This window comes from Dermacentor variabilis, chromosome 4, assembly GCF_050947875.1.
Source record: "Dermacentor variabilis isolate Ectoservices chromosome 4, ASM5094787v1, whole genome shotgun sequence".
NCBI lineage: Eukaryota > Metazoa > Arthropoda > Arachnida > Ixodida > Ixodidae > Dermacentor > Dermacentor variabilis.
Genome location: NC_134571.1, coordinates 211,496,844 through 211,518,768, shown reverse-complemented (window position 1 = coordinate 211,518,768; position 21,925 = coordinate 211,496,844). Strand labels below are relative to the sequence as shown.

At 46.7% G+C, this 21,925-nt stretch overlaps 2 protein-coding genes across 3 annotated transcripts in view; one reads left to right on the top strand and one right to left on the bottom strand.

The window, feature by feature from the left end:
- Positions 1-8,694, bottom strand: part of LOC142580099 (uncharacterized) — a 28,768-nt gene extending 20,074 nt beyond the window's left edge. Inside the window, exons 1-4 of one of the 2 annotated variants that reach the window (XM_075690886.1) lie at positions 8,379-8,694; positions 7,289-7,520; positions 3,751-3,911; positions 2,346-2,431 (exon numbers count right to left, since the gene is read on the bottom strand). In XM_075690886.1, coding sequence (XP_075547001.1) covers positions 2,346-2,431; positions 3,751-3,911; positions 7,289-7,520; positions 8,379-8,561 — 662 coding nt within the window. In that variant the 5' untranslated portion in view covers positions 8,562-8,694. The remainder of the gene's footprint in view (positions 1-2,345; positions 2,432-3,750; positions 3,912-7,288; positions 7,521-8,378) is intronic. The other variant, XM_075690887.1, reaches the window with a different exon arrangement.
- A 228-nt stretch (positions 8,695-8,922) lies between these two features.
- On the top strand, positions 8,923-21,609 carry RpL27A (ribosomal protein L27A). The gene is made up of 5 exons (XM_075690885.1): positions 8,923-9,011; positions 9,278-9,341; positions 9,418-9,493; positions 14,307-14,481; positions 21,447-21,609. Exons 1-5 carry the CDS (start codon positions 9,009-9,011, stop codon positions 21,573-21,575), a joined length of 447 nt encoding a protein of 148 aa, XP_075547000.1. The 5' UTR covers positions 8,923-9,008; the 3' UTR covers positions 21,576-21,609.
- Positions 21,610-21,925: the final 316 nt, after the last annotated feature.

Genomic DNA, 21,925 nt, shown 5'->3' with positions numbered 1-21,925 from the left:
GTGGCCGGCAGTCAAATCGAACGCATGAAAGAAACTAAAGAGCCGCAGGGAAAGAGAAACATGTGAGCCGCGAGCGGTGTCTGCTCTTCCATGAACTATCGATACTCCCCACAAGCGGCGTTGTTCTGAGGGTGCCACTGCAAATGGAACAGCGATACTTCCATGAACTATCGACATTCCCACAGCAGTGCTGTGTGTGCTGTAAAACTCTCAAAAATGTTTAAAAACCCTTCCGAAAAGCAAACAAACCCACGGGATAGCGGAAAGCTATGGGTGGGGCCATGGACAAAACATAAAATAGGAACTACAGTCGCCGACCGTTTATTCGGATTTCACGGGGACTGCAGAAATGTCTGAACAAACAGGTGTCCGAAAAAGCAGATTAAGAAAAAAAAATGAAATGCTTTATTTCCACACACTTATTCGGGCTCGGCAGTAGGCTTGAAGAAATCGTCCATGCGCCGTTGCATGCTGTTCCGTTTACGCGCAATCAGATAAGCCTGAATCTCAGAGAGGGTCGTACGATCATTATAGGCGGCTGAAAGCACAGTCACTGCTTGTACACGCTCCGCATGCGACGGCAGCGTAGCAAATGGTGCGTCATCTTCCGACTCGCAGTCATTGTCCGGCGGTGCAGCAGAAACCTGACGATTGATCTCGCCGTCATCGAGTTGCGCATGTCAGTATAGCTGTGTCAGCACCTGGGAAACTGTCAAATGAGACGGCGTCCGGAGTCGCAATGCAACCACTGCACAGGTCTCGGCAGAACATTTTCCGCGTCAGTAGGGAGCACATCGGAAGGCGACAAATATTAGGCTTCCCGGCACCCGCTTGCCGGCACTCCCCAGCGCAGTCTGCGCGGGCACTGTCGGCGCCATTAGACACTTGACGCGATGTTTCCGTATGCAGCGTTGGATCACCAAAACCTCGACACAGCACTCAAAGCAAACACCACAGTGCCGACACCAGTCGCACAAACGAAAAACATGACCTGCTCGCAGCGTCGTGCACGAAGAAACAAATAAGCTGCTGGATTGTCTTGACATGGCTTACAAAGCTGAAACCGGAACTGCTGTAGAGCCACTCTATCGAACCAGGCAGAAACGATGATGATGAGCGGGGATTTCCAGTAGCGCCACTTCGTGGGGCAGCAAAGAGGCTCCGTTCAAAACAAAAATGGCGTTCAGCAAGTCGAGCCATGCACCGGTCAGAGTCGGTGCATGGTGCTCTTGATCAAGTTGGCTCAAGGAGCGTCTGAAAAATCAGACAAGAGGTTGCAAGGAGTCTGAACTTTCGGCAGTTGTTATACATTATGGTCTATGGGGAGAATGGCGGTGCCGCGAAGCTGACCAAATAATCGGGCATGTCCGAATTTTTGGAGTCCGGAAAATCAGTCGGCAACTGTACATTGTGGCTCCCCTGATATCCTGTTAGTTTCGCTTTTTTTTTTCGGTGCCATGTTTTGGTTTCGAATGTAAGTCGACCCCCCAACTTCAGATTTTCAAATTAAAAAAAAATAGGTTGACTTACAATCGTGTAAATACGGTACTTTCTTTGGAGGACAACGAAAGCAACTAAACAATTATCTGGCGGTCGTAACTCACTCCTTTTGATTGAACAGGTTAAGAAGCAATAAAGCTACCGGCGTCACAAAATTCAGACAAACGTCGACAAGCAAAAAAGTACAATGTGTGAGGGGGGCACATTTACACAGGTGAACTTTATGAGCGCGCCTTCCTTGCACATTTCAAGAGCTGCATTGCACTGCGAGTGATAGCGGCGTCAACATCCGCTGTAACGATGGGCGCTGAAAAAAAATGTATTTATTATATTAATGAAATAAATAAACTTCTATTTTCTTAACTCCTCACGAATATATAGATTGGACCAGAAATTTTATTTTCGTTGAATGAATCTAACTGTGTCTCACTTGAATTAAAAAATGCTTTTTTTCTTTCCCAATGTTAGTTCTCTCCAAACATAGTCGCGCTTCAATCGCTGCTCCCATAACCACCCTTGCTGATGTCGGTGACAATTTGTACTGAACCACTTTTCACCCGAAGCTTTGTGACCTATTTGGATCGACCTTCACTATACTACTGACTGAGGACAGTCAGTGGGCCAGAATGGCAGAGTTATCGTTAGGTGGCACTGCCCAACGTATCATCATCAGCAGTTGGTGTGAAACGACGAGATGTGCTTGTCCACGCGTGTGCTTTGACTGTTGTCGCAATATATTTCCTTTCATTTCATTAAACATTCTTTGTTCCAACATTGTTTACAATACTGAGGTTTAACTGTATAAGCTGCCTGGATAGCAGCACACTATTGGCACAACTCCTTACCCTGAGGTAGACAGAGTGCTGCTTTCAGGAATGGTGTCGCTGCCGATGCTGCTCAACTCAGTCAGTACTGACATCTGACGCACGGCCTGAAACAGAAGGCAATGCAATAATGCTCGTGTGGGTTTAATGTCCTGAAGCAACACGGGGGTTACTATAACAGTTAACCTAGAGTTCAACTGCCAATGCTGTCAATGAGGATATCATGAACAGTTTACCATCAGACTTCTCTACATCACAGAAAAAAAAATACAATTCGTACTTAATTGAAACGTCAAGTACAGTGAGCAATTACTGCCCCGGAAAAGTAATTGAGCAATTACTCAGAAGTGATAGATTACTTTCACTTTAATCGTCTGGACATTTATAAACATTGCACAAGTACAGTAAATAGAATGAACTAGCCTGGCTCTTCCATTGCTCTTTCTGCATGCCTTCACACATTGTTAATATCTGCTCACAATATTGACACGCGTACCTGTTTATCTTTATTGGGTGGCCACGTTTCACCGCCTAAGAAATGTTATCACTCAGTGCAGGACGTGCCTGCATGTATCAGAAGTTTCTCGAATGTTATTGAGGGTTCTACCCACTGTCTGTTGTCACCGAACCTTGTGTAATCTTATTGCTTGTATTCGTGATGCAAATTGTGTAGTGGAAGACACGCAGGTACCAGCGATTATTCTGGAACCTTCGATGACTCATGTGTAAAAGCCGACACGCTTGCCCCGCAGATCAGACTTCGCCAATCACTGACCATGTTCACCATTGTCGCAGTGCTTTGAGTATAACTTGCTTTTGTGGCCACAAGTTCACCCAATAAAAGTTAGTGACCAACACAGCGCAATCTGCGACCTGAATTCAAAGTCGCAGACGCGTCACGCTGACGCAGATGAGTAGTACTGCTACGCATATGAGAGCAGAGGCTCACCCTGTGCTGAATGGCCACAGTGAAGGAGCAGGAGAGAATGCCTGCTTTGATGGTGGTCAATTTTGGCAATACGGTCAGTGCGGCCTCTGTCACTGCTGCAGTGAGATGACTGATGCAGGCTACTGTGACCATCACCTCTACAGCTTGTGACGTATCTAGTGAGCCTCCTTCAATTCTGCAGTTGTGCTGTACTCGCATATTCAACTAGTTGCACAGCAAGCTGACATAATCATTGATTTTTTGCACACACGTGGAATTCAAATTTCATGCCTTGATTACAGAGTTAACAACTATACAACACAGCAAAAATACTAATGAGGCACAAGATTTTTACGTTAGCACCTTTAAACAAAAAGAAAGAAAGGCAATGCTTGAAATGCTTTCATTTAGAAGTTAAATCAAACTGTTTGACTCAAGCGTAAGTATCGTGCTGCTTCGGTTGAGCACAGTGGTGCAGGAGAAGGCCTGGTCACCCACCTGCCGGTGACAAGGTTGTTGACCCAGCAGTGACACAGCATCCTTGCTCGGAGGCTGTGCACTCTGCAGCTGCCGCCGGACAGCAAGCAGCCTCTGCTCTGCTTCGGCCATGGAGCCCTTGAGCCTCTCCAGCTCGGCCTGCACCTGGCTTGCCTCGGGCACTGAGATTCAAGGCGCAAGGACAACATAAGCACGCTTGGATTTATCATCCTGGACTGCCCATGGATACCCGAGATGCTACTCTGTGTTTGATTTGACCAGGCAATCTGATAGCAGCTGTAACACATTTCTTTTGTATCAATGCTCAGCGGGCTGTTGGCTTTACCCACCAGTCAAAAAATTTTCAATTTTATTCAAAAAATGTGTATATCAATTTTATAATGTTGTGCAATGAATGTCAAACATGCAAATTTTGTACTCAATGTATTGCCGCTTTATTTTGTTTTCATTTTATTTGTATTTTTGCAAGTGGTACTATCGGAAAAAGAATCACCCTGCCCCCCTGCACACACTTCTGGCGCCTGTTTCTTTCTTTCGACTAAAACGCAACCCTTCTGGGTCTCCTGCATAATAGAGATACTTACACTGCAGTCATTCGGTGCAATGACATAATGAAAACATTAGCCCTGCAATGCACCCATGTAGTGCCAAGTGGCCCACAGTGTCAACAGAAAGCTTTACCTCAGGAGCTTGTAGCTAAAATACATGGGCAAGGAGGAAATTTGCTACAAAGCAGCTAACCAATCTCAATCTGCTCCGTTTGATACCTTAGAAAAATTAATCTAACAACTGCTTGGAGCAGATTTGTCACTTATGATGGCATTATTTTTTTTTTTCGTTTACAAAGAACTGCCAGAAAATAAAAAAATAAAGTGATGCTAAGTTCGCAACTTTGCAGCTCTGCAAAAAAAAAACATGGTATTCCAATTGTGCAAACTATCTTTATTAAGATATGTAAGATTGAGTAAACTTATAAATCATACTACTGACTTTGTGAGTAAACCGAACAAGACAGAAGATCACATGATGTTGGAGGCTTAAACTGATCGACAGTGAACATGCCCTGTTCAAAGAATGTTGATTTGCGAGTAGGCTTTTTATCAATACTCATGTGAAGAATGCAACTGTTTCACATAGACTGCAAAATGCTATACATCACTACTGATGAGAAAAATTACAGCAAGGAAAAGACAATGCACACAGGAAGCGAAGACCAAGACAAGCACTGTCTTTTTGTTGCGCTAACTTTCATCAGCAATGCAAGACCAGCTAGCCCAACAATCAACTCTTCTTGAATACATTACATGTGCATTACACTACAATTTTTGGTGCGGAATTACACAACTTCAAAATAAATTTTATTGATATTTGCAGCATATTTTCTTGAACTTTGCAGATATTTAGGTCCGAAATGAAACTACTGCTTCCAACAGTTCATGGTATTCAAATGTGCAATACGAATATTTCTTCTGCTTTTCTCATACCTCGCATACAGTAAAACCCATCTCCCCGCTGACATGGCAACTAGTGAAGATAACGTTATTGCTTGTTTAAATCGCTCCCTGCACTTTTGTTCTCTTTATTATTTGTGTTCCTCTAAGCCACTGCCCTCTGTAATACATTAGGCCTTGAGGACAAACTAATGGCATCTTTAGGTGGTCATTTCACAGGAATCTGGCAGAGTCATAAAGGCCTTGTAAAAGAGCAACTAAGCGTTAGTTACTGCTAGCATAAGAAGTGGAGCCCACTTATGCTAGCAGTAACTAACGCATATTTGCTCTTTTGTAAGGCCTTTGTAAGGGAGCAGGATCAGCACTTCCATAGTGGGTTATTCTCGTAATGGAGCTCTAAAGCTGTCACGGCCAAACAGCTCTCAAGTGACCACCCAAATAACCCAAATATGTCATAAATACAGCAGAATTTCATTCATACATTTTGGGAAAGAATGCAAGAAAAAATGTACCAACTGGGAAGATGTACAATCTGAAGTCACTAAAAATGTGGTGGACTCCAATTACAATTGGCATCTACGTAATAAAAATGTGCAAATTAGTGCAGCACAGAATGCCGATGCACGCCGAGCTGGTGGCACCCTAGAGGCCTGAGACACCCATTGTCATTTTGGCAGCTTTAGAAAGCTTACATTGGTGCCCCTCGAATGGGGCCTGGGTGAGCAGCTTCTTTGGGCAGGAAATTTTGACATACCCACTCGGCAAGAATGGTTGTGGAATGAGATGTCTTGAAGTGGTGGGGCCTGAGCATCCCGAGACACATATCATTTTTTTGTTATGCAGGAAAAACAGGGGGAAGGCGGGAGATGGAAATTCAAGATAATGAGCAAAACAAGAACAAGGTGAAGGCAGGAGCCAACGTTTCGATAAGTGGACTTGTCTTCTTCAAGGCCTATTGTGTAGTATTTTAAGACGGCAATGGGAAGCCGAAACAAAATTGAGCAGGTCGGCGACGCCAGAACATGATAGATGGATGGATGGATGGATGGAGATGGGGATGGATGGATGGGATGGATGGCTGTGGTGCTTTAGGGCGTGCGTTAGCATGCAGTGGGCCGCTCCCACATCGGGACAGAGAGGCCGTTGGACAGCCCATAACTGTTCTTCGAGGTTGGGGCTGTGTAGAACTGCATCCCAGCATAAAGAAGTGTCGCTTTCATCGCCGTGCAACGTGGGACACCGACAGAGCATGTGGTCTAAATTTGCTGTCATTGCATAGTGCACATGCATTTGTTGCCTGAATTTCAGGGTAAAGCCTGTGAAGAAGTAGGGCGTTTGGGTATGCCCCCGTCTGTAGAAGCCTTAGTGTTAGAGCCTGAGGTCTATTGAGTATAGAATGTGGGAGGGGGCATATCCTCTGAGCCAAGTAAAAGCACTTAGTAATTTCATTGTACGAGGGGGAGAGTCCCGATTGTTTGTACCCCGAAAATCACGCTGCCCGGTAGCTATGCGGTCGACGATCCCTCGTGCAGAATGGTGTGCCGACTCATTGTGGTTGATCGAAGTAGTGTTGGCGGTGATAGCCGTGAATGCGACATGCAACGACTTGCAAGGAAATTTGCTGGACCTGCAGTAGGAAACTGAGTGCGTGCCAGCAATTTCATGTGACACGGGCGAGTGTCTACGGCAGGGAAGCTGCCATGGGAGGCGCCTACTGCTCTAAGTTGCATGCACCTCGCACATTTTCTTGTTTACATAGGAACTAGTGGCCTGAAAACGTATCACGCTATCATAGTTTGGCGATGTACTGATCGTTGGTACCGAAAGATTGTGTATTCCAGGAAGGTGTTATTGCAATGTTTTATGCACATAACAATTCATGTGTATTTTTCCCCCTTCATTGTACTATAATGCCCCCACTGTAATGCCATTCGTGGTGCTGTGGGTAAAGCGATAAATAAATAAAACATACTAACCAGTACTGTGGCTGCTCGGCGAGATACCAGCCAGCACGCAGCTAGCTTGGGTCAGCGGCGCAAAGTAGGCTAAGAACGCTACTCGCATTAGAAACGTATAAAGGCGCTCACCCGGTGCGACCGACGCCTGCGCCGAGGCGGCCTCCGGCCGGTGGCTCATCAGGCGCGACACGATCCGCTGCAGCAGGCACGGCCCCCCACGCTGAGGGGCCACGCGCAGCAATTCCTCGACGTCGCGCGCCGAGAAGGGCGCCCGGCCGACGCCAGACTCGCACGCGAGCGTGCACAGCGCGTACTCGTAGCCCTGGCTGGACAGGTAGTCCTGGATCAGCCACAGCACCACCTGGGTGTTTCGGGAAGCTGCCTCTGTGCCCAGCAACGCGTATCGGCAGTGCGGGTCTGCGCATTGGCTGCCCGGAGCTTCCCTTGGCGGTGTCCGCTCGACACGCACACCAGGGAAGCGTGAGTTCTAGGAACTTGATTAAACTAAATGTAGGGGGGAGTTGGTTGCGGTGATCCGTGGCTTGCGGACAAGGATGGGAATCAAATGTGTTGGTAATGCGCGCAGTGCTCAAAGCGATTTCGAGACGGGGTCGATGGTTTTCTGTTGGTGCGTTAGTTGGCGCATATCAACCTGCTCAACTAGCAACATTTGTAACCACGCTCGTTATGAACTGGCTTAGTTCGATCATAAGTAAACTCAACAACCAGCGAAAGCTAGCGGGCACTCTCTTCCTGTCGTCGCGACATCTGTGCCACCTTGTAGTGACGGTAAGCAACCACAGTGGCACAACGCAAGTCCCGAAAGTAATAACTTGTGTATTCGGCGAACCTGTGCCCAGCAAAGCAAGTCACACTCGGCACAAGGATAGCGGAGAGCTCACCATTTAAAATCTGATCAACGGGTCACGTGCGTCGGCTTTTATACATGAATCGTCGAAGATTTCAGCGTAGTAGCTTGTGTTCGCATACCTTCCAGGAATTGCAACACTATTCGCGTCGCGCACACAATCTGATTACAAAGTTCAGCGACAATACATACAACAGGTACAGCAACAGGTACAATCGGCTATAAAAATCGAGAAGGTTCTATGCAGGCGCATCTTGCCATTTGTTAGCCGGTTAAAAGCGGTCACCGGAAGAAGGCAAACAAAGTACGCGTGTCATTCGATAGTTCAAAGTAACACATGAAAGCGCTAACCTGATGGAGAAGAGTTTGCGAAGAACACTTGGCGCTTTGTGTAGTTATCTTGAGCGCCTCCACAAATTTGTAGCGCAGTCGCGCACGAAGGTCATTGACGATCCCTTGCTCTTCGAGGAAGCGGCACATCTTGAATCTCATCTCCTTAAAAGTTAGCCCATCTAGCTCTTTTTTCGCGTCCATAGTGTCCTGACGAGCGAGCTATGAAGTAAAACGAGCCCTGCTTTCACAAAAGCAGACCCAAATGAAATACCACAAACAAGGACGAAAGCATTGAGAAGTTTAAAAAGCGAGCTTTCTTATGAACGCCGCCATGTTACACAAAGTTGCCAATGTACTTAAAGAAGGCGCTAAATTAAAAGTAAAAAGCGGTATATCACAGCAAACCTCATTATTATAAATACATTTTATACAATTTAGAATATTAAATTATAATTCACTGTATGGTATAATTTTATTTAGTGCGTACCTTGTCGCTTAGCGAACGTTTATTAGGCCAACAGTAGCGTACGGACATTCTCTGTGGTACGCGGCCGATGCCTATGCAGCCAACGCACTTCACCCGTTCACCGCTGGTATATCCGGCGCTAGCAACGTGATCATTTCCTCTTTTGGGATAGCACGGTCGAAATGGTAGGTGGTGTGTTTTCGTGTTCCTATGCGAAATCCATGTAATCTTCATATATCACGCATTTAATTTGTCTCAAATACAACAACACGATCACCTAAATGCCCAAGGAAATGTTTGAACCATACAGTTATCACAATCGCTGCGTTTATATTGGTCAGACAAACTTAGCTCTCGCGTCGGCGTCTGAGTGTGCCATGCTATTAATCTTTTGTGCGGAGTGCTTTTCGACTGATGGTTGTTGCCTGCTTGTGTGCTCGTTCTTGCGCAGTCTACTAACAAAAAGAAGACCAGGAAGTTGAGAGGACACGTGAGCCACGGCCACGGTCGTGTGGGTAAGTTGGCCGAACTCAGCTGTGTTCGCGGTGTCGCATGCGTCGAGCGGCGATCCTAACTTTCTGCTTTCCGCAGGGAAGCACCGCAAGCATCCTGGTGGTCGGGGTAACGCTGGTGGCCAGCACCATCACAGGATAAACTTCGACAAATAGTAAGTGACGAAGCTCGCTTGTTTCTCGAACGCGTCCGGCATCGTCGGGCAACGCGTGTTACAAACTTCAGCAAAGCGCTGCAGACGCTGCACGCTCAGCCGAAGTTAATGTTCGAAAACGAACACTCGCATGTTGCCTGCTAGTAAACGTGCATGTGACACACGAGGTTCTGGCTGTCGGGATAAAACGCAGTTTCGGATATTTTGTAGACATTGTGACTTTCTCCTGTGTCATAATGTCCGAGACTGTTTTCAAGCAGCAAGGTTAAAACCGTGAATTTGGAGTTACGAACCCCCACCACTGTTAAGCCGGCCGCGTTTGCATCAATCTATTGCGACTGCGGTGGCAGTTGGTGGGGACATTAAAAAAAAGCTGTCTTCAGGTGTCGGCCGACCTTACTCTGTTGGTTGACATAATTCAGCAGCAACATCCGACGGAATTGGATTTTGTGAACTCTGGTGGTACGTTGAAAACGGTAAAAAGGCCCAGTTGCCTTGAAGGGATGCTTCATAAACACTTCCAAGGTGATTCATTATGACCTATGACAGCAGCCTGGCTCGAGTCCTGTTTACAATTGCATGTGTTAACTTTAAGCAAGATTTCTCTGCAGATGCAGTGATGCACTTTAGTAACGACAGGACTTGCCTGCATGGCTGTGCTTTTAGGGCTAGCATATGTGCTTGCAGTCAAATTAATCGGCATCTTTAAGCTGCATGCTCTTTTATAGTTGTGAACCTTGGTGAATGGTCAGTGCAGCATAATTCTCGAAACACACATTCCAGCAGCATTGTCGAAATGATGTTGCACTGCCAATTGTAGAGCCTTGAATGGGCAAATAAGCTGTTCCACAAATCTGTAAATATTAAGAGCTTGCATCTGGATGGTTTCAAGATGTAGCGTGAAATCTGTGTGCTGTGCTTAAAGGGGTCCTAAACCATCCCTCGGGCTTAGTGAAAAAAGTGCGCAGATACTGCTGTGCACATCTCGGCCAAATGGTGCAGTCGTGCGCAGCACGGAAGCGGAGCGCGAAGTCACGATTTTCTCAAATGCTTCTTGAACCGAAGCCTGCTCCTCACTCTTCTCTGGACATATTATATTATTTTGTAGTATAGCAGATTCCCACATGCAGCTGCTATTGGCCAATAACCGATATCAATCAGGAAGGGTATTTCGATCATTGCACTTCCTATTTGTTAGCTATATATTTCTTGATGCAGTTTAATAAACTGGCTGAAGTAAGCAGAAATCTGCTTTCCAATTTCAACAGTTACGTACTTCTGGAACAAGCCGACTACACTTATGGCCATCCATGTAGGGACTAAACATTTGCCAAGCTGCTTTTTGGTGTCATGGCCATCGGGTCTCGCTAATTGCAATTAGTTTTGTACACTCAACTAGCCTCGAACCACATGTAACGTAAGGTCAGACCACACGCACACTTGCCAGCTTGCACTCCTCCTGGCTGGATGCCTTGGAAAACTGTGCTTCATATTAAAGGGACCCTGAAACGCTTTTGACGATTTTCTACAAACAAACTGAGTCGTTAGAGTAGGTCCTTCTGATCATTAATTGACACATCTAAGTGCTCTGCGTAAAGCGTGTAATTTATTATAAGGTTTTAAAAATGCACATCGCTGCCGATCGCAGCGCACTGCTCGGCGGAATTGTAAGCCGCCCCTACCCATATGTCCAAAATCACCCATATGACGTCAGTGGGGCGAGCTATCCGATTGGCTGACCAGGGCGCGTGATGGATAATTTTTCCAGCTTTATGATAAACAAATGATCTTCGTAATAGTTGGAATGTTAGTTAATTTGTTTTTATGATAAGAAAGTAGCATAAAGAGAATGCACAAGAACAATTTTTCAGTACATTAAGCACTTCCGGCACACAGCAAGTGTCGTCTGCTTGTGTCACAACGTGCTCCATTTTGACGAGAGCTCCGCGGTCACAGTTGGTCTCAGTCTTTTCGCGAGCACTATGATTCGACTTTGTTGCCTTGTGGACTGCAAACGTAGCGACTGGCAATATGTCAAGCTGCGACATCGTGTCCCTCTGCAAGGCAGCGTACGAGCGAACTGGCTGCTGCGCATCGGACTACCGCTATCCGATCGGCGCCAGGATTTGCGCGTTTGTGGCCGTCACTTTACACCGGAAGATTGCTAACGCAACAGCGTTTCGAGAGTCCGATATTAGGGCAAACGCAAGCGCAAGGGGACAGGGTCTGGCCGCTTGACTGTGCCGTAACGGGATGAGCCGAGATGAGCAGAAGGGCAAATGTGAATGGTCTGCACGGTGCAGCCACCTGGTGGCATACAGCGCAACCATACACAGTAGCAGCAACGAAGCGTATTCTTTGCTGCTGGTGCGTATTTTTCGCAGGAGTGTAATCATCGACACGTTGTTTTTATAAATGTTTAAAATGTTTTACACTTGGTTATAGCAATATTAGCGCTTTGTTTGGCTGGTTAAGCGCTGCGCCAACAAGTGTCTGGACCGTGTAGACCGATCAGGCCGCTCACGTACGTCTACGCCAAAGTTCCTTCATCAGCTTGCGTTTATGCCTCCAGTGATTTGCCGAAATGACCAGCTTGCCTGTGGTTAACGGAATACCAGACACGTTCGGCGCTACGACAGAATGCTCGCAACGCACGCTGCTTCGATAGCTCTCGCTTGGGGTCGACAGCCAAGCGCCTAGTGGAGAGGTCTCGCGCGGGCGGGGGCGGGCTCCAAAACAAACGGAAGTGGACGATGTGACGTCGCATCGTGACGCAGGACCAGTGAAGGCGGAGCGTAGCCCTGCTCGCTCGGCGAACGAGTTGAGGAGGAAAAGCGTGGATGGGGAGGAGGTTAACTTCTAATCGCTTGTAGCTCCATTAATACGTAACGCTTCACTCAAATTGTGGTGCGAATGTTCTACTTAAGCTGTACCCTACGCGTCTACAAAATTTGTCCGAACCGTTTCAGGGGCCCTTTAAGCTATTGACGGTGCTTCAAAATGCTCAAGTTTGATGCGACTACTATCTGACGGTCAAGCTGGTGCAGTACAAAGCCAGTCCCCACCACGTAGCACAGCCAGACTGGATCATATGAGCGCATACACGCTACAGTTGCATGCAGTTGCGGTCTGCTACATGACAAAGATACCGCGGAGTGCTGCGACGAGTCCATTGGCTAAGTGCACTGCGGCTTGCCAAGAACAACTGCGTTTGGCACATAGTAAGTGCCAAAATTGGAAGTATTGGCATCTACGTGAACATCCAAAGTCAAATTTGAATTGTGCGCCATGGTGGCATTCAATAGGTGGAGTCCTGTGGGCACATACCCTGCTCCACAGTAGCCTTCGTAGCTCTAATTCAGTAACAATCTCAGAATTCTGTAACCTGCATTATTAAAACTTCTGAAGTGGACAAAATTGGTGTAATACACACCACTCTGAAATATACTGCTGATTTGTGAGTAGGGCTTTCTTAAAAACCCCGTAAACACTTAGTTGTCAATTTACATACTTGATTTGTCCGCATTTAGATGCCCAAACAGAGACAGTTTAGAGAACTGCAATACTTGCCAATTTTCTAGCATATGTTTATGATTCAAGGCGCTTAACATGAATGAAAAGTGGCTGGAGTTCCAATTTCTCTTTCAATTGCACCAAAATTTTTCAAACAAGTCCAGCTGTTCTCTTATCAAAGCATTTCTGCATTTTACATGTATTCGAATAGGGAATGAAATTGGCCACATGATAAAGCTGTGATTGAAACACTGCCTTATTAACATTCAGACGTTTGCGTTTTAGCTTCTGCTTTTCATTCTCACTTCATTTTCATCCTGCAACATATAAATATTTAAAAGTTCTTAATCGTTTTCATTGGAGGGTGCTTATTGGGAACAGTTGCAGTTTATTAACGTAATCTCGCTTGGTGTTTCAAGCGGTTGTGATAGCCGGTATTCGGGATCTGTAGAAGTGCAGCGCAGCGGAGTGTAATCAATGCACAGAGTGGAGGCATGTTAGAGTTGGCTGGAAGTCGTTGCACTGCCTACTTCCGGTTTGTGCAACATGTGCTACAAGCCAGGCACCTTTCTGACCTGTGATGCTGCAATGCCTTAGGTAGTTCCTGCCGTGCCCGGAATACTGCATGGTCTCGTTCAGGATTTTGACATATCAAATTTGCTCTTGTGCTAGAATTACCACGATCCCATTACTGAATTCCACTGGTAGAACTGGAGTGCGTTCGACTGGTTGTTTCAGATCATCTAGCTCTGCCAGCGATCACTGATCTGGTCAGACTTTTGATGGCTTATTGCACGTCATATCCGCCGATTAAGAAGAGCTCGGAGAAAGGGCCAAAGGAGCTTGGTTTTAGCAGGTTGCGCACTGTCGTAAATGTTGCACCGCATTGCCTCGACTCGAAGTTGGTGTCATCTCTGTGATGCCACCCATGCCGATTCTTGCAAATTCAGCACCAAACTCGGCCACATGCTAGCCACAACTCATACATATCAAAACATGCTATGGGACAGTGAATTCCAACGTGAAGACCCGTTTCCAGAACTGGACCACAGCGACAGCTTCCGCTTTGGTCTTGTGCATAAAAGTTTGTTCTTCACTGTCGGATTTGGATTTGCAAAATCACTGCTTTCTCGAGGGTTCGGTCAGCTGCTCCAGGTCTCCCAGTGGAATACACCATTATTGATTTTTGCTCGTAGGTTACGAAAAGCCATTGTCGTTTTATTATTTGTCTTGCATACTTGGTGTTTACATTTGTTTTATTCTGCTGTGCTGATTGTACATGGCTCACTTCCTTCAACAGCCACCCGGGCTACTTTGGCAAGGTAGGTATGCGCAACTACCACTTGCGCAAGAACCACTATTGGAAGCCGTGCCTGAACGTGGACAAGCTGTGGTCCCTGGTCTCTGAGCAGACGCGCCAGAAGCTCAAGAGCGACGGCAACGGCAAGGCGCCAGTCATTGACATTGTCAAACACGTGAGTGGCCTGTCTTGTGACATTGCGTGCCTGTTGTGAAGTTAGCTGTGAAGCAGTTTTTTAAAGGCACACTAACCCTCATATTCATCACCATCAGCCTGGTTACACCCACTGTATGGCAAAGGCCCCTCCCATCCTTATCCAACTACCCCGGTCATGTACTAATTGCGGCCATGTTGTCCCTGCAAACTTCTTAATCTCATCCGCCCACCAAACTTTCTGCCGCCCCCTGCTACGCTTCCCTTCAATTGGAATCCAGTCCGTAACCCTTAATGACCATCGGTTATCTTCCCTCTTCATTACATGTGCTACCCCATGCCTATTTCTTGATTTCAACTGAGATGTCATTTACCCGCGTTTGTTCCCTCACCCAATCTGCTCTTATGCCTTAAACGTTACATCTATCATTCTTCTTTCCATAGCTCGTTGCGTACTCCTCAATTTAAGTAGAACCCTTTTTGTAAGCCTCCAGGTTTCTGCCCCGTAGATGAGTACTGGTAAGACACAGCTGTTATACACTTTTCTCTTGAGGTATAATGGCAACCTGCTGTTCATGATCTGAGAATGCCTGCCAAATGCACCCCAGCCCATTCTTATTCTTCTGATTATTTCAGTCTCATGATCTGGATCCGTGGTCACTACCTGCCCTAAGTAGATGTACAGTCGAAACCCGCGGTAACGAAATCCCGAGGGAACGAAATTCTCGCCGCAACGAAATATTTTCGGATCCCCGGCGAACAGCCATAGGAGTCAATGCATTTCCTATCTCGCGACAACGAAACTTTTTTCTATAGCAATCCCTCATCAACGAAATTTTCTGAAACGACAGACCGCAAATAATCTACTCATGTAACACTATGTAATGTAATAATCTACTCATGTGTCCGGAAACTGCTCAAATGCATTCGTTGTGCGCTTAAATTGCATTAACTACCGCCACAGCACACTTGCGTGGCCGCCGCCATCATTGTTTACAATAAAAAAAGCCTCGCACCGCCTCTCGTGACAGACGACAGCAATGATGATAATGGTGGTCGTTCGCCCATCGCAACGGGTGACTGCGCAGTGTCCGGGCCAAAAATGCAATTAGCATTTAAATGATACAAATAAAAAAAAAGAAGACAAGAACCGTAGGCGATCTCGCAGTGAGCACATTTTATTTAATCCTGTGTGCCATTACAGTTTGTGCTAAATGCGGAGCGAAACGCCTGCGTGCGTGGCAGCCAAATCGACATCTACTGCACGTGAAGGCTCCGATAACCCGGATGACGCTTTAGTATCGGTGGGCTTTGTGTACCGCCGCACATGGTCGTTTGCTCAGTGTCGTTGGTGCTAGAGTGCGTCAATTGTGTGGCTCTGTGCCGATCGGACCATTTGCTTTGACAGCCTGCTAAGATGCCGCCTCCAGCCAAAAAGAGGAAATTTATCACACTGCAGGATAAGGCTGAAATTATTGCCCAAGCTGGAAAGGGCAGGAAGAAAATGGATATCGCCGAAGAATTTGGAATTGCGTGCAGTTCGATATCGACAATTCTGAAAAACAAGGCCTCCATTCTCGGCGCGCTCGGAAATGGTGTGAGTGCGAAAAACAAAACGGTGAGCGCTGCGGCCTTTCCAGACGTTGACAAGGCGGTGTTTGCATGGTTTTGTGAACAACGTGCCAACAAAGTGCCGCTGTCTGGCAGAGTTCTTCAGCAGAAAGCGCTGGACTTCGCATGCATTCTCGGGCACGCTGATTTTAAGGCTAGCCCTGGCTGGTTGAGCCGTTTCAAAGCCCGCCACGACATAGTGGCCAAAGTCATTTCCGGGGAGGCAGCAGCCGTCGACCCTTTGACAACGTCGTCGTGGCTGCTGACCAACAAAGAAGTATTGGACCAGTACAAGCCCTCGGACATTTACAACGCAGATGAGACGGCCTTATTCTACGAGATGCTGCCATCGAAGACCCTGGACTTAAAAGGCCAAAAATGCCGCGGGGGGAAACACAGCAAGCGGCGTGTAACAATTTTGTTGTGCACCAACATGGACGGCACAGATAAACGGCCACTACTTGTGATCGGCAGAAGTAAGAAGCCCCGCTGCTTCAAGGGAAATCGTCGGCTGCCCGTACAGTACACCGCGAACCTGAAGGCATGGATGACCCGGGCCATATTTGGCAGCTGGCTCGAGGCCTTCGATACGGACATGCGGAAGGCAGGCAGATCGATCTGCCTTTTTGTGGACAATTGCAGTGGCCATCATGTCGATGACGTGGAACTGGGAAACGTGCGCTTGGTTTTTTTTCCACTGAACTGCACTTCCGTGCTGCAGCCGCTAGATCAAGGCATCATTCGTAGCGTCAAGTGCGCCTACAAGGAGAGGCTGATTCAGCGTCTGCTGCTGAACCTCCAGTTGAAGCGTCCCACCGTAGTGGACATGTTCATGGCGCTTGAGATGATGGCCGCCGCATGGGTTGAGACGTCGCCAGGCGTGATAGCTAATTGTTTTAATCGTGCCGGCTTCATTGCCACTCGGCAAGCATCATGCGCTGATCCAGTGGCATCGCAAGAAGATTCGCCTGAAGGTGCACTAGTTGACAGTGCTGACGGCGCAGTGCCGCCATCGCTGGCCCACGCATGGGATGAACTTTCTGCCGTGACAGATGGTGTTCCGGATGGCCTCAGCATCGATGACTTCCTTTGTGTGGATGAAGGTGTTGTCGTCCATGAAGAGGTCACTGATGAAGTCATCATAAGTAGCGTTTGCCAAGGTGCCAACGACCACCAGACACCAAATCAAGAGAGGACTGCGAACCCGCGGGATGTGTTGAATGCCTTCGATGTAATTCGATCATTTTTCGGTGAGCATGATGACGACGTGGCAATGGACCACTTCTTGCAGTGCGAGTCGAGAGCAGTAAAATTGCTGCAAGGCAAGGCTCGGCAAAGTAAGCTGACTGACTTTTGGCAATAAATTTTTTTTTTTTTTTTGCAAGCCAGTTCCCTTCCTTGTCTTTTCTGCCTCATTCTCGCACTAACGAAATTCCCGCAAAAGCGAAATGTTTTGCTTTCCCCGGCGATTTCGTTATTGCGGGTTTCGACTGTATTTCCTTACCACTTCCAGTGCCTCACTACCTATCATCAACTGCTGTTCTCTTCCAAGACTTAAACGTTACTTTATTCAAGAATTCGTATTCACGAATGCAACTAAAGTTAAAGCACTAGCTTGACTTAATTTAAGGGGAGACGTGGGTTCCAAAACCAATTTTGTTAATTTTAGTGTGAACTGGATGATATTTAACAGTATTGTTCAGTTTTTTGTGCTGATTGCAAATATCTCAATAGATTTTATACATCTTCATTAGAACAAATGATGCAAAGATTTTAATACAGAAATTCAACCAATTTCTTACGGGACATTTAAAAAAACTTAACTTTGTCAATAGCAAAAAACAAAGTATACGGCCAGAATGCCAGAGAGTAGCTCTAGCCGGTGATGCTATAGTTATTGTTCTCAGTGCACTTATAATGCAAAAAAAAAAAAGATGTAAACATAATTGCAATATTTTTGCTAATTTTCATTTGTATTTAGTGGCAATTAAAGTTTAGCCGGCAACATTAGAAATAAATAAATAGCATCACCGGCTAGATCACGACACAAATATATTGATACCAAACATTTTTGCTGGTACTTGGAAAGAACATATGAAGATCCCCGTAAGGCAGTGTGTGGTGTCCAAAAAAAAAAAATGAAGCTGAGAAAAAACGAATTTGAACTTTCAGTTCACTGTAACTTTTAATGGCCTAACAATATGGCGATATGAATTGCATCACTATGTAGCCCTGTCTTTCAGCGACAAGTTCATGACATATATATGGCCATTGTGCAAAAAATAAGATATTGGTTGCAACATCATGCATAGTCATTGAAAGCAATGCTAGAAAGCTAGCGCCATGAGCTTCACATTTCTATTTTAGTTCCTTGTCTAACAGAAGGCACGCAAATGGCATCTCTATGCAAATAAAGTTGCACATAGTTCATGGCCACAACAAAATATGTCCTTTCCACAAAGTTTATGGCTACAACAAAAAAAATCTGGATCAAATCCCAGTAGTGGTCGCCACATTTCAGTGGAGCTGAAATTCAAAAAAGTTCATGTGCTTGTGTCATAGTGCTTCCAATGTGTCAAAATTAATCCAGAATCATATCATGGTTTGGAACGTAAAATCCCAGAATTCAAATTTTAAAAAAAAATTATATCTCTTGCACACTCGCACAATTGTGCATTCAGCACAGGTTGCACCTAGACCTATAAAAGCCCAGGACTGTAGCCAGAGTCTGTTGCTGGCTTGGGCCTCTTTGCAAGCTTGTTTGTCAAAGCATTTCTGTTTGTGTGATCGTTGTTGGACATGTGGAGCTCTCCAGCACAGGCTTGGCACAGAGCCCGTACTCCTTGGCGGGGTCCTTCGAAAGCATCAGTGTTTTCTTGCCGCACACGGGACACGGCATAAGTCCAAAAAAGTCTTGTACGGTGCAGTCCACTTATAACGATATCGAGAAAGACGAAAAATATGATCGTTATAACCGATGATCGCTACATCTGGACTGCAGTTATCAAAAAAAAAAAATTTTTTTTTTAAACGCGGAACATACCTTTGCAGCTCCGAACTCCAATTCGCTACTTGCTCTAAAGAATATATGAAGTAGACAGTAGGCCGTAAAAAACAAACTTTATTTCTAGCGCCAATGACCATGTCAATGGGTAGGCGCGCCGAAATAGTCCGAAATCTGCACTTGCTTTTGCGGCAGCTTCAGATTCACAACCACGGTGTGCATGGATTCCAGCTGCTGCGCGAACACTGGCGGCAATCCTTTAGCATGCATAACATCAATTAAGGAGTCGATCGACGACAGTGCACTTTGCGTGGACATTGTGGTCGGGGTCAAGGAGCCACTGTCGATCTCGTTGTCACTGTCGCTGATGCCGTTGCCACAGTCGCACAACTTTGCCGTCTGTCGAGACAGCACATCTTCGGCGATCACCTCGTCGGTGACTTCATCGCAGAACGAGGCAGCACTGTCTGCAGTCAAAAACTCCTTCGACACAACACCTGTGTCACCAGTAGGAACGAGCTCCCAGAGCTCGGTATGTCAGCGACTTCCACCGGGTCGGTCTCAGTGGGTTGGGGAAGTTCGTCCTTACGCACAAAGCCGGCCTTGAAGCAATTGGTGAACCACTGGTAAAGCGCCTCTTCAACATCGGCGTACAAAGGGTACCCTTTTCCGCTGATCGGCATGGCCGCTGATAGCTCCTGCCTTCACAATCGCGGTGCTCCCGGTTTTCAAGATGGTTGATATCGTTAACTGGTCGAGCTCATACTTCTTCACGAGGGCGCTCACCTTGAAGCCGCATTGAGAGTTCTGCAAAATATCCATCTTTGTGTCAAGCGACACAGCTTCGAGCTTTGTCGGCGCCATCTTCTAACTGGGTTGAACCATTTGAACCGTTGGTTGCACGCTGCTCCGGTGGCGTCAGCCTGCTATCGCGAGAGAGACGCGGGACGGGCGTCACCGCGCTGCTTTGCTTGTCGCTTTTTTTTTTCTTTCTCTCTCTTTCGGAGCGACTGTGGCCGATGCGCATGAAGCAGCTAGCGCCATCTTGTGGCGCGCTGCGCCTACTCGGCTATTCTCCGGTGCGCGGGCGGGGCGAGACTCGCTGCGCGGTAATGGCGGCAGATACAAACTTACGGAGGTAAACATCGCCTCGTCTCAACATCGTTCGTTTCAGGGAACTAAGCAACGCAAGTGTTACGATTATTTGGCACGGAAAACGCCCTCCGGACTGCAAAAATTTTATCGTTATATCCGATATGCGGTGAATAACCTATCGTTATAAATGGTTTTTTTCCCCATAGACCTAATGCATAAAATGACACTCTCATGTCGACCCATCGTTATAACCGATATATCGTTATATGTGGTATCGTTATAAGTGGACTGCACTGTACCACGGATAAATCCACAATCGCTAATTCCGTTCCGCTGTCATTGATGTCCTCTTTCGTGTCAACACCCAGCAGCTCAAACTTTCGCTCTGTTGCAGACTGCGACGCCAGGCACGTTTCCACCTTATCGGCGATCGCTGCGCGCTTGCTACTTTCTTCGGTCGTGAAGAAAACTATATCTACACAGTCTGTGCCAACACGCGAGGCGTGGGTCGACGAAGTGTTGATGCTAGACGTACCGAGTTGCAGCTCGAAACTCGATCCGGCAGAACCTTCAGGCAGACCAGCAACCGGCAACTGCAGGTGCATGACGTGCATTCCACGGCCGCCTTTGCACCTTGCCGAACGCTTGACGCATATTAGTCTTCAGACGGCGATCTCCTCCGACCATTCAGGCAGCGAGAAAGACACCTTATCGAACGTTGTCGAGAGGCGAGCGGCTGAACAAACGTTCACAGCGCCGCAATAAAACCACAAAGAAACACGCAGCGCACATGAGAGCGACCAGTCCATCGGGCACGCGAGAATCAGCAGCCAATAGGAGTGAGCAGCATGGGCGCATCCTTCAGAGATGACGCGATAGCGTCAGTTCCTCCTCACCTACGCTATTTTGAACCAGCGCAAAATACGCACAAATAAAGCTTGCAAACAAGCTCAAGATGGCACCCGCCGGCCACCGTGTTCGCAAATAACGACGGCGCGAAGTTCGAACATTGTTGGCAATCTTTTGCTAATTCCGCGGCCACCCTGGCCCCTATAAGTACTTTTTTATTATTATTTTCAAATTATTTTCAAATTAAATTTAGGTTCTAGATTTTACAGAAGGATTCAAATGTATAAACATAGCGAAAGTGCACTTTTCAGAAAATTGACTTTTTTGCGATTTTTTGTCATTTGAAGACCCGTGTCTCCCCTTAACTGCCCCTTTTTTGAATAATCCTGAGTGAACAGACATGGCATGTCCGCAACTGTCTTTTGCAGGGTTACTACAAGCTTCTGGGCAAGGGCGTTCTTCCCAAGCAGCCGGTCATTGTCAAGGCAAAGTGGTTCAGCCGGCAGGCTGAGGAGAAAGTGAAGAGTGTCGGTGGCGCCTGCATCCTCACCGCATAAGTTGCTCACCAATAAAATGTACATTGCCACGCTACTGGGCCTCGTACTGGTGGTTTGTCAACACTGTGTAGTCTGTTATGAGTGTGATGGTGATCCACAGATAATACATATACTTTGTGAAACAGGCAAGTGATGCACTCAACAGGGATGGAAGTGCTGCACCGACCTGTGCCATAACACTAATTTCAAATGAAATTGCCAAATTTAGCAGGATGTGCTTGTTCAGTGACAACCACACAGCCATACATGATTTGACTAGCACTAACCCTGCAATCTAAGCCTAAGCAATCAGCATGGGTCTGTTTGGTGGCATAATTGTAATTAGGCCACAAGATGACGTTTTTGTGCTA